Raw genomic sequence first — 15,688 nt, 5'->3', positions numbered from 1 at the left:
TTATGATATATAAATATTTTTTTCTGAAACAAAGGGGCTACGTCTACACTGGCCCCTTTTCCGGAAGGGGCATGTAAATTTCACCAGTCGTCGTAGGGAAATCCGCGGGGGATTTAAATATCCCCCGCGGCATTTAAATAAAAATGTCCGCCGCTTTTTTCCGGCTTTTAAAAAAGCCGGAAAAGAGCGTCTACACTGGCCCCGATCCTCCGGAAAAAGTGCCCTTTTCCGGAGGGTCTTATTCCTACTTCAAAGTAGGAATAAGACCCTCCGGAAAAGGGCACTTTTTCCGGAGGATCGGGGCCAGTGTAGACGCTCTTTTCCGGCTTTTTTAAAAGCCGGAAAAAAGCGGCGGACATTTTTATTTAAATGCCGCGGGGGATATTTAAATCCCCCGCGGATTTCCCTACGACGACTGGTGAAATTTACATGCCCCTTCCGGAAAAGGGGCCAGTGTAGACGTAGCCATGGGGTTTTTGCTTGGACTTCTATTCCTTATTTTTGCTTCAAGATTCCCAAGAAATTAATTGGAAGCTTTCTCTACCCTTTCTGGAAGGGGATGAGGATGTTGAGGCTATACCAAAGAAAGCTTTTCTCACAGTTGTTTATAAAATATTTGAACTAAGCAGATGTTAGCAAAAAGCATGTTTTCACTTTCTAACCAGAAAGCCAGTTGGTTGTTATCTCTAATGTTATATATTACTGACTTTTCAGTCATCCGTAATATCTCCCAGGAAGAGAAAGGAAGAGAGAGTCTGAATTTCTAATGCAAAAAACTTCAAACAAACAAAATCCCTTTTAGGAGCCTTCTCCATGCATCATTAAGAAGTTAAAAAAAAAGGCCAGATGTGATTTTCAAAACAGTCTAAATGACTTAAGCCACAAGTCCTACTAATTCTCAATAGGATTTGTGCTTCCAGTTCTAAGGGCTGGTCCACATGGTAATTGGCTAAAATAATTACTTTTCAAATTGACCAAAATAATTACTTTTTACCAACTGGATTTACATTGAACTAGGGGACTCCCATTTCAAAATACATCATAGACGTGCACAGCACATTTCATTAGGGTGTGCACCCAAAGAATTTTTTAATGCATTTTGACCCCCCATTAGCCACACCCCTGACCCCTGTTAACCACGCCCCTGGTCCCCATTAGCCACGCCCTTGGAGGTAACCCTCTCCGGGCAAGATGGGCACATGACCAAAAGTAAAAAGTGTTATGTGACCCCTGACCCAAGGACTTTTTCCACCATCCTCCTACCAATAGGGATTAGTTTGGCCCCCACCAACCTCCCCCCATGCAACTATCCTGCAATTGCATTAATCCAATGTGTGTGACATTAATTCATGGGTGGAGAGGCTGGGGGCGGGGAAGTGTTCCCTCTAAGAGTTTCCTCCCATGAGCAGAATGAATTTTGTGTTGTGCACCAGTACCGAATTCATGTGGCTTGTTTGGATGTGCCATTGTGGCACCCAAGTTATTAATAAATATCTACCTTTCCCCTCTGCTGCCATGTCTCCTCCCCTTGCTCCATCAACTCCCCTGGTGCCTGCTGCCCCCCAACCCTTCACCCTCCTCTGCTGTCCTGACTCCTGCCCTTCTCACTACCCTCAGCCCTCCTGCGACCTGCCCCCCTCCACCAGCCCTTCTCTCCCCCCTGTGCCCACTCCTCCAGTAGCCCCACTCTGATTATGTGAGCTACCCCTCCTCATCCCTTCGTCTAACACCTCCCTCGCCTCTCTCCTCTGGTGCTGGTCCCTCCCCTGCAGGTGTCTGCCCTTCTGCTTCACCCCCAGAATTCCCTGGCACCTGCACCTTCCCTTACTCCTGCACCCTCCTGGTGCCTTCCCCTTCCCTCACTGCCCCTGCCCCCTTTGCCCTTTTTTCCCTGATGCCCATCCCCTCACCATTCTCTGCCCCCATTCCCTTCATGCCCCTGTGCCCTCACACATGACTTGCTCCAACCCCACCTTCCTCATGCCTACCCCTTCTGTCAAGCCTTCTCCCAGCACCTCCCCGTCCAATCCCCAATGCCCTTACCCTCTCCTCTCCCAGCATCACCCCGTCCCCCCTCCCACTGACACCTCCCCTCCTGACCTTTTCCTCATTCTCCACTTCCCCCCTAGCATTTGTGTCTTCTCTACCCTGTCTCTTTGGTGCCTTCCCCTTTCTTCCCCCTCTCCCCTCCCCCTCCGTACAAGCCCCTTCCACCCCTTCCCCTTTCTTCCTCCTCCACCCTCCCCCACCGCAAAAGCCCCTTCCTCTCCCACTCCTTCCTCTTATCCCCCCCTGACCTTCAGCTTCTGCCTTACACCGCACAGTGCTGCCGGGACAGGTGGGGGTACCCCCGGGGTGCCACGCAGTGCTGTAGGGCAGGGCGGGGATGCCCCCGGGGTGTCATGCTGTGCTGCAGGGGGGGGGCGCTGCGTGGTGCTGCCGGGACAAGCGGGGGAACCTCTGGGGCGCCGCACGGTGCTACCGGGTTGGGCGGGGGCGCCCCCAGGGCACTGCACAGTGCAGCTGGACCAGGCGGGGGTGCTCCCGGGCGCCTCAAGGGCACCGTGCCATGCTGCCAGGCTGGGTGGGGGCACTCCTGGGCACCTCAAGGACACCATGCCATGCTGCCATGCTGGGAGGGGGCATTCCCGGGCGCCATGCTGCTGGGCCGTGCAGTGCTGCTGGGCCGGGTGGGGCCCAGGGCGCAAAAATGGCTCGGACTAGCCGGCACACTCCGTGCACATGCCTATGAAATACATGGACTCCACTGAAATAACTTTATCGGTTGTAATCCATGCCTTTAGTTATTTGGATTCCATTTTCCATGTTGATGAGCCCTACATCACTTAGGCCCAGCTCCTCAAAGATATTTAGGCACCTCACAATCTAAATATCTTTCAGACTCTGGACCAGGGGCAACTTTGAAAATTCCATCCAAAAGCCCGGTGTTTCTTTTTCTTTGCAGATCACCTTCTGTGAATGTGGTTACAGGCATAAGTCCCCTTGAATCATAATGCCAAATTCCATATCTGCACTGCTTATATCTGCATAAGTTACTCCAGCATTACTTTGCTAACACTTCTCTATACAAGGAAGTTAAAAAAAAGAAGACTACAGTATTTTTATAAATCGTTCAATGGTAGAGAGAAAGAAGGGACATCATTTCAATGCTATCAGGCTTTGTCTACACTATGTGTTTTTTTGAAAGGGACAATGCAAATGAAACTCTGATTAGCATTTTCTTGCGCTTCATTTGCATAATCTATTTTGATCTGTTTTTGCACAAAAACAAGCAGTGTCAACGTGTCCGTTTTACACAAAACCCTCTTTTTGCACAAGATCCTTATGCCCCTCCTGGCATTTTTGCAGAGTTTTTGTGCAAAACAGACATGTCCACACTGCATGTTTTAGTGCAAAAACCTCTTGTGCAAAAATGGATCAGAATAGATTATGCAAATGAAGCACAAGAAAATGCTAATCAGCGCTTTATTTGCATTGCCTCTTCCGACAAAACACGTAGTGTAGACATAGCCTACGTCAAGATTCATAAGCATTAACATTTAGCTTCAAAAAATAGAGGATGAAAATATTAAATGAATTTGTCTTCGTTATCTTATGACCACATTTGGTAGAACAATACTTATGCTCTAATAGTTAAACCAGTACTCACGCTTTAACAGCTAGAGCGGAGGAAAGTAGTATCATTGTTTAACCTAGAACTGGGGGAGGCAGGACAGTGGGGTTTCTTACTTGACATAACACTCTCTCTCTCTCTCTGTATATCTATATCTGTGTGTGTGTGTGTGTTTATAATATAAAGCTTTGTTTTTCTTCATTTAAATCAGGGGTGGGGAATCTTTTTTGGGTCCAGAGCCACTGACCCACAGGAAAATCAGTTAGGGGCTGCACACAAGTGAGGAGCAAACAAACAAATACCAACCCTCATAGTTGTGGTCCCCAACTTAGGACACTCCTTACATTCGCCTTGCACACCAGAATCTAGGGGGGCCCAGGCTAGCAGATTTTGTGCACTCCAGCCCTGTGGTGGGGCAGTGGGGGGCTGGAGTGCCAGTGCAGGTTCCCCAATGCTGGAGGTGAGGGGGAGTCCTGAGTCTTGGAGGCCAGATCCAGGCAAGCCAGGGGCCACTTCTGGCACCTGGGTCTGAGATTCCCATTGTTCTGGGGTGAGGCTAGTGATGAGGGGTTCAGTATGCAGGCTGCCCCAGGAAGAGAGATCAACACCAGCCCTCTGTCACTACAGCAACTTGGGGCTAGGTGAGAAGCGCTTCTCCCTGGCCGCTACAGTGAGCACAGCCGGGGAAGGGGTGCACGTCTCCCAGCTGAAGGATAAACAGAAACCCAGACAAACACACAGATAAAACAGACAAAACTCTCTTAAATATATAATAGATAACTTTAAAAAAACAGCCTGTCCGCCATCTCCCCTTGAGCCTGACCCTGCACTGTCAAAATATATGGGAGTTTAGCTCTTAATGGAAATGGGAATGGGATTGAGATCTTAAAAGACCATTGAAATCAATGGACAATATTTTGGTGATTCTAGTGTTGGGATATACTAATCATCTGTATAACCTAACTAAATGGGGAAGGAGGTAACTCATAAGAGCCTTCTTGACAGCCCAAACAATCCCTCTGTTGGACTGGAAAAGAAAGGCTATGCCATGTATTGATTTCTACATTGATATGGGGGGAAATGGGGAGGGAGTGGGGAAGTAAAGGACAATAATAACACAGCCCCTCCTTTTGCTTATAATAGGAAAATGAAACCCTTAATCATTTGCCTTCTCTTAGTTCTACTAATTGCTGATCTTCCTTAGACCTCTGATTTTATGAAATTATGCATGCGCATGAAGCAGATGTGTTTCTGTGGAAACTAAGGAACGGAACTTTTCACTAGAAAATCTAAAAAGGCTTCCAGCTAAAAATGTAAATTGCCCATCAGTGGGTGGTTCTATGAATATATTATTTTATTTGCATTGTAGGTAGATTCCAGATGGATGCTACATAGCAACAACATGCAAGCAATATTTACAACTAGCCAGACTCCATCGTGAACTATAGAATTCACTAGTGAAGAGCAGCATTCTGGGCTATGCTCCCAGTGCACCCTGGGACCAAAACTCCAAAGGGGGGGGTCAGAAACACACATGGGAGAGCCTTTTGTTCCCGAGGTGTAGGGTAAGGCTGCCCTTGATTACCCCGTGTCCTGGGGCCCAAGTGGCCCCAGAAACCCTGGAAATAGAAGCATCAGGGCTGGGGGAGGAGGGACCGGGGGGGGGGGTGTCATCAGGGCAGGCGGGGTTTTGGGAGGAGGCTCTCTCCAGATATGCAACCAGATGGTCCATCACATCTGTTAGGGAGGTAAAGAAGGTTTCCTGCTGCCTTGCCTGCTGCTCTCTAGTGGCTCCACTCTCCTGGCGTTCAGCAATCTGGTCCTGCCACTCTGTCCACATTTCCTCCACAAGGGACTTCATGCACTCCATCTGCTCCCTGAACATGTCCTCCCTTTCACCCTGGATCTGGGCCAGGAGGGCAGATGTTGGAAAAGGGGGAATACGCAGTGAGCTGGCTGCAGTCCCAGCTGCAATGAAAAGTTACAAGGGCACACATTTCAGGAGATATATTGTGCGATGCCTCCCCTAATCTGTTAGTCTACACTGAAGATCTCTGTATAGACAGTGGAGATGTGTTCTGTGCAAGGGCATATTTTGGCTTTAAAGCGGGCTCTTTAAAGCAGGTGCAGAGTTCTCAGGGGAGCATCTGGGCACATGTAGTTCGGAGGCAGACAGGCATAGTAAGGGGCCAGCCAGGACAGGAGCCTGCAGGCAGGGAGGGGGAGAATGGACAGGGTGGCTTCCCTCAGTGTCCAGCACATGCTGGGTATGGCAGAGGCAGCCTCCCGGGTAGAGTGCTGCTTTCCCATCCCATGAGGACCGTGGGGAGGATGTGTGTCCACCACATGCTGCTTCTCGGGGAGAGTGCTAACAGCAACCCTCCTCTTCCTTCATCTAGGCTATCATGAGCAATAACAGTCTTCTCCAAATCACAGAGTGATAGGGAGCAGATGCTGACTGAATGGGGCCTTAAACTTGGGCCTTATGCTGCAATGCTTTGCGGTTCAATAATGCCAGACCACTTTCTGGTGGCTTGGCATGGGAAGGTGTCCTACTGCAGAGGATGGCATAAGGCTGGCGTCTCCAAAAACCTTGTGAGAAGGATCAAAGAGTTCCTATGCGAGAGTTTCATGAAGACTCCCACTCTGTCTGCAGATGCATTAACAAGCTGGTCCGGGACCTCTGTGCTGGGTTGGCACAGAGCATGCTGCACATCACACCCAATTGCCTGAACCCAGTAAAAGGAGGGGATTGGGAGGAGGGGACTGGCTCCAGTGTAATGAACAATATCTTGGCTCTTCTTGATTGCTGCTTGGCCATTCTCCTCTTCCTTCTCCTCACCCTCCACTATCATGCCGTCTCCACGCTGCCATGTCTTGACTGGACGCCACAGTCAGACAGGGGAAGCTGGTTGGGTCCCTCCCCAGAATCACATTCAGTTGCTCATAAAAGTGGCATCTGTGAGGTGCTGTGCCAGACTATCTGTTAGCCTCCTTCACCTTATGGTAGGACTGTCTCAGCAACTTGATTTTGACTAGGCAGTGCTGAGCATCCCTGGATTAGGGATGTAATAATATAGTCGATTAACCTACTAACTGATAAGCAAAAGCTTATACGTTAATGCTATAGACTACACGCATTTCTCCCCCACTCCTCTGCCAGTACATTTTTTAGCAGGCTGGCCAGCAGCCCAGCTCAGTCGTGGCTTGCGACAGGTCCAGGGCCTACCCCTGCTGAGGCTCTGCATTTAAGGTGTATTAGAGGCAGAGCAGGCAGACAGCCCTGCTCATTTCCGGCTCATTCCAGGTCCAGGAGCTCAGACCCACCCTAGACAAGGGCTGCTGCCACCCTGCACTGCTGCCTCTTTGTCAGAGACAACAGCACAGGGCCACAGGCAGCCAGTCCATGAAGGGAGCTGGTTTTTAAACAGAGACAGCAGCTCGGAGTGGCAGCAGGCTCCTTGGGAATGAGGAGCATTGGCTGCTGGCCCCGCCCCCAGAGACTATAGAATAGTCAAGTAACCAATAAGAATTCAAGAGGTTACTCAACTACTCCGTTAACATCCCTACCGTAGAATAGCCTTTAGCCCCCAAGCAGCTTGCAATCTTCGCAAAAGTGTCCACATTCCGCTTGCTTGTTTGGAGCTCAAAAAGAATTGATTCCTCTCCCCACACCTCGGTAGGGTCCAAGATCTCCCAGACACTCCACACTGGTGCTCTTCTGTGACCCTGAGAACTGGAGCCCATGGGAGAAGTATTCAAAGTCATCACAGTGTTTGAATTAGTCAAAGTCATGGCCACTTGTGCCACGGTGTGCTGCTCGCTCTGAGATGTGCTCGCAATGCTGGCAGCACGGGAAATGAAATTCAGTTTTTCCTGGAGCTTTTCCTGTTCAACTTCTGACCAGTAGAGGCACTAGTTCTGCCCAGAGTAGGGTAATGTGGGATTCCTCCTGGAGGCCAATAACCTTAACTTACTCTAGTGTTAGGTCCACACTATTGTAAATTCAACCATGCAAGGTCAGGGATAGTATTACTCCTCATGAAATCAGGAGTAACCAACATCTACTTCAGTGGCCCTTAACATAAACGTGACAGGCGTGGTAGTATGGATGCATCATTTAGAAAATCAACCTTACGCAGCTAAATTCAATATATATTTCTATTGTAGACCAGGCCTAACAGACACTTACGATGAGTTCTCCATACTGTCATGTTTCAGCAGGTCAGCCACTCCTGGCTAGATTGTCAGAAAAGTTGATTGTAGCAACATTTCCCAAAACTCCAAAGCCATAACTGTGTTTCTCACTTATCCAGCAACGGGAGTCTTTCCACTGACTTCAAAGAGCATTCAGTCATTCCTCTGTAAACTTGTAGATTGTTCTGATGAGCTAAATGGGTAACTTTTTAAATGATTATTTTATTTCTGATCAGCCAAATATTAATTTGTAACATTACATTTCTGACTAGAGGATATACCGTGTTCTGAGATTCACACTGTGTTAATACATTAAAATGCAATGCACAGAGTTGGTATATATCCTCCTTCAGACATCGTGTCCCAAAATATTTGTAGAGAGAAGTAAGCTAGAAGGTGTCATGTTATTGGATGTGATATGTTTTGACAGATGGTTGTTGCATCCACTGTTGTGTGTTTGCAACAAATCATGTTCAAAATGTGCCAAATGAGATGTCTATGTAAACTAAAGCTTATGGTTGACTGGTTTTAGCTATATTATTTGTGTGCATGTATCATTTTTGTATTTGAAGATATGAACATTAACTGTGCATCTGTATTTCAAATGTTAGCTCCTGAAGTAACACCCTCAGAATAGCTAGCCAGCATGTCTGGGAAAGGCTATTCAGGTTGAAACATTCAACAGACAATTAAGCATGGGAGGTACCCAGTTACACTAAATAGACTTTCCTGCAAACCTTCAATCTGGAATGTAGGCAGTGACATCTACCTGCAAAGAACTGAGTCATGCATGGACATGTGACCTGCCCATATGGCTCCAAACTCCATCTTCTTGCTGTACTCTTTCACAGCAAAATCAACGAGGGTCCGTCTTCACTGCACACAGAGCTTGAAATTAGCTATGCAATTTGAACTACACAAGTTAATTTTGAAATAGTTTAGTTCAAAATTTGGTGCTGTAACATCACAAGATGGCAACTGTAAATGCCGTAACAGAAGTGTGTTGCTATCTGCAATACCACAATGTCCAAACCAGAGTATCGAATTGGAAAATAAATGGTTATGCTTGAATATAAGGTGGTGTCATATGCACCCAAACATATTAAGTATATATACATACTGTACATGTATGCCCATATAAAATAAATAAATAAATACATATTTATATATACCATAGATATATTATTCATATATATTCATTATTTGGGAGCGCCTCTAAGGCTCAGTCATAAAAATACATTCTCCAAGTTATGGTACCAGGCCTAGCATGCTCAGGTCCATCATAAAGAACTAAACTCAATTGGCAAATAAAATCTGTCCATCAATCCTGTACACTCCCCATGGATAACAAGAGCATACTGGCCCAGCCTAAGGATAAGTTCAGGATGATAACATGATGGATAGGGATATTTTGATTGAACCAACACGTGTAATGGGTGGCACCCGTGTATGTCAGAGGGTAGCACCATGATATGTCAGGAGTGATGTGTTTCTTGTTTGTATCTGTGCATAAAGATGTATCTCAGAGGGGCTGTCTTTGTCTAGCCTAGGGAGCAGTGGAAGTTCCTGACAGTGACTGAGCTGTGTCCATTGCATCAGGCATACATGTGTTCGTGGCCTGGTAGAGTCTGCTGGACCATGCTGTGTTGAAAATAAACCTGGGGAGATGTTCTCTCATCCCTTATCTGATTTTGTGGTCATTGGAGTTTCTCTTAGGGTCTGCTACGTGGGCTGTATGGAAAGAGCCAAGGCACATGCATGCAGCCGAACAGTTATCAACATTCAACAATGCAGAATATTTGTCAGGACACAACATCAGTGACATCTGATGACATCGACAATGAAATCAATGTGTAATTTAGGAGTGGGAAACTCCTCTTCAGGAATTATTTGGTGCTGAATATCCTCTCATAGGCTGAGGAATATCACAACTGATCTGTTGTTTGCCTGCTTAGAGTGTTAGCCTGCTGGGGCATTCCATGTATTATACCATTATGAAACACAGTGTGAATTGACAAAGCTAATACTTCTGTGCACTGATACCAGATTACTGTTTATTTGCAGGGGCCCATACTGAGCAAGCTTGGACGGAGAAGCCTGGCTCAGAAGGTTCTGAGGGATGCAGTCCAGATACAGAACACCAGTCACCAAGCCTGGAACAGCCTAGGAGAAGTATTGCAAGCACAAGGAAAAAATGAAGCTGCTGTGGAATGCCTCCTAACAGCACTGGACCTTGAATCCAGTAGTCCTGTTGTTCCATTCACTGTCATACCCAGAGAACTATAAAGCACTTCCTTTCAACAAAGCACAGCTTTTCAGTTGGCAGATGCCAAGAAATATATACAGAAAAAACTCTGGGTTAGACAGAAAAATAAACTTGATGATTGGTGAAGTAATTCCTGAACAGGACGCTGATCTATGTGTTTAGCTGTGTTAAAACCCAGCCTTAAAGAACAAGTGACCGGGCACAAAGAGGACACTGTCTTCTGGCATCAGAGATGTGTGATCTGGCTCCTGCTGATGTCAGTGGAAAGACTCCTGTTGATTTCAGCTGGAGGCAGCTCAGGCCCTAGATGACTAAACTGACAGTAGTATAGATGCTGCTGCAACATAGCTGAAATAAGCACTTGTATTGCAAACAAATTTCATGCACCTTTTAATTTTTTTTGTGAGAGAGAGAGAGACTTAATTTAAAAACAGCCATGAGCTAAATTCAAACCTATTATAAGCATGTACAACTCTACTGTAGTAAGTGAAGTTGCCCAGCTTACATCAGAACCAAATTTGACCTCATACCTGTATGTGCACACAGACGCCATGCAGTGCCATACTGCACACACAGTCAACACTCAGAGTAGCTTTTGACTGGACAGTTAGAACATTTTTCTATGGGCTGCTGTGGTGGTGTGATCAACTGAAGTGGAAAAGCCAAAGATCTGATCCATTCAAATTTTGATTAATCTTTAAAAATGATTTTCATTCAAATTACATTTTTATTGCAAGGCAATTCTTCAGGCCAGTTAATATGAACTGTCTGAGTATTATTCTTAGCAGTTACATACTCCAGCAGCTATTAGAGAAAACACATTGTTGATTTCAGGCAATGTATTATATTTGTACTTTGTGCTTTTCTTTTGCTTTTGACGGATTTTTTTTCCTGTTCATCTATAAAATATAGTGACTACACAGATGATAAACATGTTTAATTGTTGGAAGCAGTATATGTATATATACATTACCTTTATTCCCACTGTAGTTTTTTGATCAGCCATTTCTTTAAAAAGAAATTGGCATGATAAATACTAGTCCAGATCCTTCAGTATATTAGGACCACTTTATGCCTCATCACCACTATAATGTGGCCCTGAATCTGTCTTGCCTGGCCAGAGAGTATTGGAGTGATCTTCTTGTGGTGCAGAACCATTCTTCCTTCTGCTGGCATGGTAGGGAAAGGTGGTATGACTGGGTTTAAGCTGTGTGGCCAATGCAGCAAGTTTGCAGCCTTCCATGGAGCAGCACAATGATCAAAGGCATGAAAAGATGAGCTCTAGGCCATCTTTACACACAAACACACACCCAGTTTGTATCATACATGCTTTGGCTGTTCATAGCTTATAATCTGGTCCATTATTTCCAACTATTTTAAATGGTTTTGCACTGAAGTACTCTTTATGCTGTAGCTTCACCATCTATTGTGGCCTCAGACTAGTTTACTCCAGAAATAATATCTTCATGCTCCATAAATATCGAGGGTTTATTTGTAAAGAACTTCAAGATTCTTCAGTAGACTTGCTGTCTGAATTATTTATGGAAATGTAAAGACTACTTGAAATATTCTGGTGTTGGATGTGTCCCTTCTACAGTAAACACAAGACATGCTGCTAATATGGAACAGGACTGTGCTCTCCTCAGTGCTCTTTTTCCCTCTCAGGTTGTGGGGATTTTATTCATCTTGTTGCATGTGAGTTCTCCTGTCTTATAGTAACCCTGTGTGTGCGCCTCAGTTTCTCTGGATACTATACTGATGCCTAGACGGGAACGGGAATTTCAGCTATGACTTCCACTTGAGATCCAGCCACCTGCATGTAAACAATGGTCCTCATAACCTGAGCCCAGGAGGGGTGCAACCAGGTGGTACTTTTTGCCTGGGAAGCAACTCAGAGCCTGGAGGAGGAGCCTGGTTGGGGGTCTGGGAACAGACAGATGGAAGTGGGTCAGTCTTACCTGACTTGGGGCTCTAGCTATTGGCTTCCTTCTTCCAATGATGAATTTTACTGAATGTTCCTGTTATGCCCTCTGACTCTCCCCCACTTTGGTGATCATGGTACTCTAGCCTCTTCAAGTAAGTAAACACAGTTTAATCACATTCCATAGAACTGTGCTGACTTATACCAGAAGAGGATTTGGCCTAATTCCTGTTCGCCTCAATGGAAGCAAGGCAAGTGTGACTGGGCAGTTGCCCTGCACTGGAATGAAAAGGGTTAAAACAGCCTTCGAAGATGGATGAGGTTGAGAGCCAATTAGGAGAGGGCTTCAGGCAGCCAATAAGAACTCTGAAGGGCTGTATAAAAAGATGTCTGGCCAAGAGGTGCACACTCTTGTTCCAACTCTGCAGGTAGAGGGGCCTAACTGTGTTCTGGTACAGGGGGTACCTTGGACCGAGGAGTGCTGGGAAAAGGCAGGGTGAGCCAAGGGGAGTGCAGGCCTGAATAAACACCAGGCTGAGGCCCAGTGACAGGGGCCCAGAGAGATATCAGGGCTGCAGAGGAACAGCCAGAGCAGGAGAAGGCAGCACAGTCTACACCCCCTTGCCAATGATGAGTGACCATTTTAGACTACAGTTTGCTCGTGGGCAAGGGCTGGATGATGACGGGCAGTGGTCACTGGGGCAAGATGGATTTAGGGGTTTGGGATTTTGTGGGAGGTGAGGACCCTGGGTTTTGGGGGCACTGCTGCAAGACAGCACCATGAGGATAGGGGCACCATGGACTGGGAGGGACATGGGCCCTGAAGTAGTGCAGAAACTGAGAGCAAGACACTGGTCAACAGAGCTGGAAGAGCTAGTTTAGGCAAGCAGGAGGTGCCACACCAGTCAGTGCTCAAACCTTACAACAGCCAGGAAAAGGAATCTGTGTGCTCTATCATCCGCATTGTTGTTTTCTACTTCAGTGCATGAAGCACTGTTGTAGTAACTCAGGTATGAAGGAAAATCATTTAAAGCAGGTACTAATGTTCCTTTGAGTCTTATAATTCCACCAGACTGCTCTAAAAAGTGTTATGAGATTCTAATCCTACTGGTGAAAAGGAGGGGGGTGGGGAAATTTCCCTAATATAAAAGAAAAAACACAGATTTCCATATTTTTACTCATTCCCACCTCCACCGCTGTCTGCATAACTTGCTGTATCATAGTTGTTTTATAAAGAAGTGATTGTCTTGAGAGATTTTTGTGTTTGGGAATATTTGAGTTCTCACAGAGATCAGGCTTCTTTAGGTATGTGAAATTGTATGAAATGCCTTATATGCCCAACTAGTCCAATAATCCCAGTCTACTACTAGGAATTATGTATGTTAATGCAAGACCTCTGCCAGCCACAATTTTACCTAAAGGTCTTTGCTTCAGTTGTATAGTAAGTGACCATGAGATATTCCCATTGGGAAGTACACAGATAAATCCCCCTGTAGTAGTGCATTAGTAGTTCTAGTTCATAAATATTGCCTAATTGAAGAACTAGAATTGTGCATGTAATGAATTGAAGTCCAAAGTGGGTGTTGTGCTTATTACCTCTCAGGGTCTGAACTTTGGTAGTTGAGCACTTCCAGATCTGAGATTTCTGTCATTTGTGTAAGGAGGGTAATTATTGTAGGGATATGGTGGGCAATCATCTGCTTATGGTATGTCTACAATATGCAGCTTTTACGGATAAAGCTGTGTTGACACAGCCCTGTTGCAAAAAGTCAGGATGTGTGAACGCTGGCTAGCACTTTTGCCGACAAAATACTTCCACCACCTACAAGCAGCTTTTGTTTTCTCAACCATATTCACATCAAATGCACTTGCCATGGCAAATCTTTGTCATTCATGGGAGTGGGGGGTTAAGCACTCACGAATGACAAAAGTTTTGTCAATTGAGTGCAAGTGTAGACATAGCCTTAAACTTCTATTTTGCTGCTTAAAAACCTTTCCAGGGTAACATGCTGCCTCTGTTCTTTATATTTCTAAGTATGGACTTCACTGATCTTTTGATATATAGATAAGATAAATATCTCCTCCCTGCTTAAACAAAAGGAAAAAGTATGTAGCACTTTAAAGACTAAACCATCTTGTTAGTCTTTAAAGTGCTACATAGTTTTTCCTTTTGTTTTAGCAAGATCAGACTAACACGGCTACCTCTCTATTATTATTCCTCCCTGCTTGTAAGCCTAACCTTGTTGCATAGTTTACTCATGTGAGTGCCTTCAACAAGATTAATGAGACTACTCATTTGAGCAAGTTGAGCAATACTTATTCCTATATAGTAGTCAGTGGGAATATCAGTGTGCATAGGAAATGTAGTTTTGGCCCATAGAACTTCAATTTTTAGCCCCTGGCTTTTCTGAACACTAACAATATGTATTGCTAGTGTGAATTAGTATTTTGTGAAATCATGACTCCACTGAAGTCAATGGGAGCCCTTTTAGTAAGGAGCAGGTTTTTCACCCCACTGTCTTTCTAAAAGTCTCCTTTATAGTAGACAGATTTTAGAAGCATGGATTCAATAGGAAGTAATCTATATCCAAGCCCCATTACTGCCACCAACTTTATTTTATCGTGAGTAACCCGGATGCATCCAACAGGAAGGAAAATGGTTAGACCCTTTTCTCTTGTGTTACACCCTTTTCTCTTGTGTGTGTGTGTGTCTTTCTTCTGTTAGATCCTTTTCTCATGTGTGTGTGTGTGTGTGTGTGTGTGTGTGTGTGTTGAGTAGTAAAATAGAAGTATTTATATTTCCCTTAGCTGCCAGTTATTCTTTTCATACTGTAAAAAAAATTGAAAGCTTTATTTCATTACACCAGACTGCCTTCTCTGAGCTATTCTATACAGAAACATAAGAGACTTGCAGCTTCATCCAGAGCTAACCTAAATTGTCGCACTCCACTGAAGCTATTGGCGCTATTACAGTTTATACCAGTTGAGGCTCTGCCTTTTGATGTCCTTGTTTGTGCAGAGAGTACAGAGAGCTCTTTTAACAGACCATCCATACCCTGCATGGTACAAGAGTTCCATTCTGTTTCTGTTGGTAACAGCAATTTGTAACACTGATTATTGCAATGTTTCAGAAGCACTATTTGTCTTTTCTCGATAACAACTAATAAATCCAAATAGAAAACAGTCCTATGATGTATTTACTTGAAAATACTTTAACTGCACATTATAATGGGAACAGCAGTGATTTCTGTGGTTCAGGTGGCAAAATGATTTCCTTTATAAAGGCCTATTTTCAGAAAGCCCTGGAAAGAAACAGTTTGATTATTTTTTGTTTTAGTGATGGGAGCCTCGGGATAAAATAACACTTTTCCATGATAAACATGCTTGTGACCATTTTGCATCCAAACCAACTCAGGTTCGTAATTGCAATGGGGTCTGGAAATAATCGTCCCAAAGCAGCCTTGCTCTAGAGATAATTGCTTTTCACTGGACTGAGCATTTGACAGTTATGCACTGAAGGGGTATATACCAGAGGGTTTTGTTGTTTATTAAGCTTATTGAGTGCTCTCTTAAGGCAAGATGTTCTGCACTGCATGCACACTGTAAAGTTAACTGAGCTACCTAGGGTAAGTCTACACAGCAGAGATATTTAGCTATCCCGTGTCTTAGA

At 45.0% G+C, this 15,688-nt stretch overlaps 1 protein-coding gene across 2 annotated transcripts in view; it reads left to right on the top strand.

Moving 5' to 3' along the window:
* Positions 1–15,201, top strand: part of TTC7A (tetratricopeptide repeat domain 7A) — a 232,374-nt gene extending 217,173 nt beyond the window's left edge. For both annotated transcript variants that reach the window (XM_006125491.4, XM_075925403.1), the window contains one exon: positions 9,896–15,201. In XM_006125491.4, coding sequence (XP_006125553.2) covers positions 9,896–10,117 — 222 coding nt within the window. In that variant the 3' untranslated portion in view covers positions 10,118–15,201. The remainder of the gene's footprint in view (positions 1–9,895) is intronic.
* Positions 15,202–15,688: the final 487 nt, after the last annotated feature.

This window comes from Pelodiscus sinensis, chromosome 3, assembly GCF_049634645.1.
Source record: "Pelodiscus sinensis isolate JC-2024 chromosome 3, ASM4963464v1, whole genome shotgun sequence".
Lineage (NCBI taxonomy): Eukaryota > Metazoa > Chordata > Testudines > Trionychidae > Pelodiscus > Pelodiscus sinensis.
Note: the sequence above shows the minus strand (reverse complement) of the source record. Positions and strands in the feature narration are given on the sequence as shown.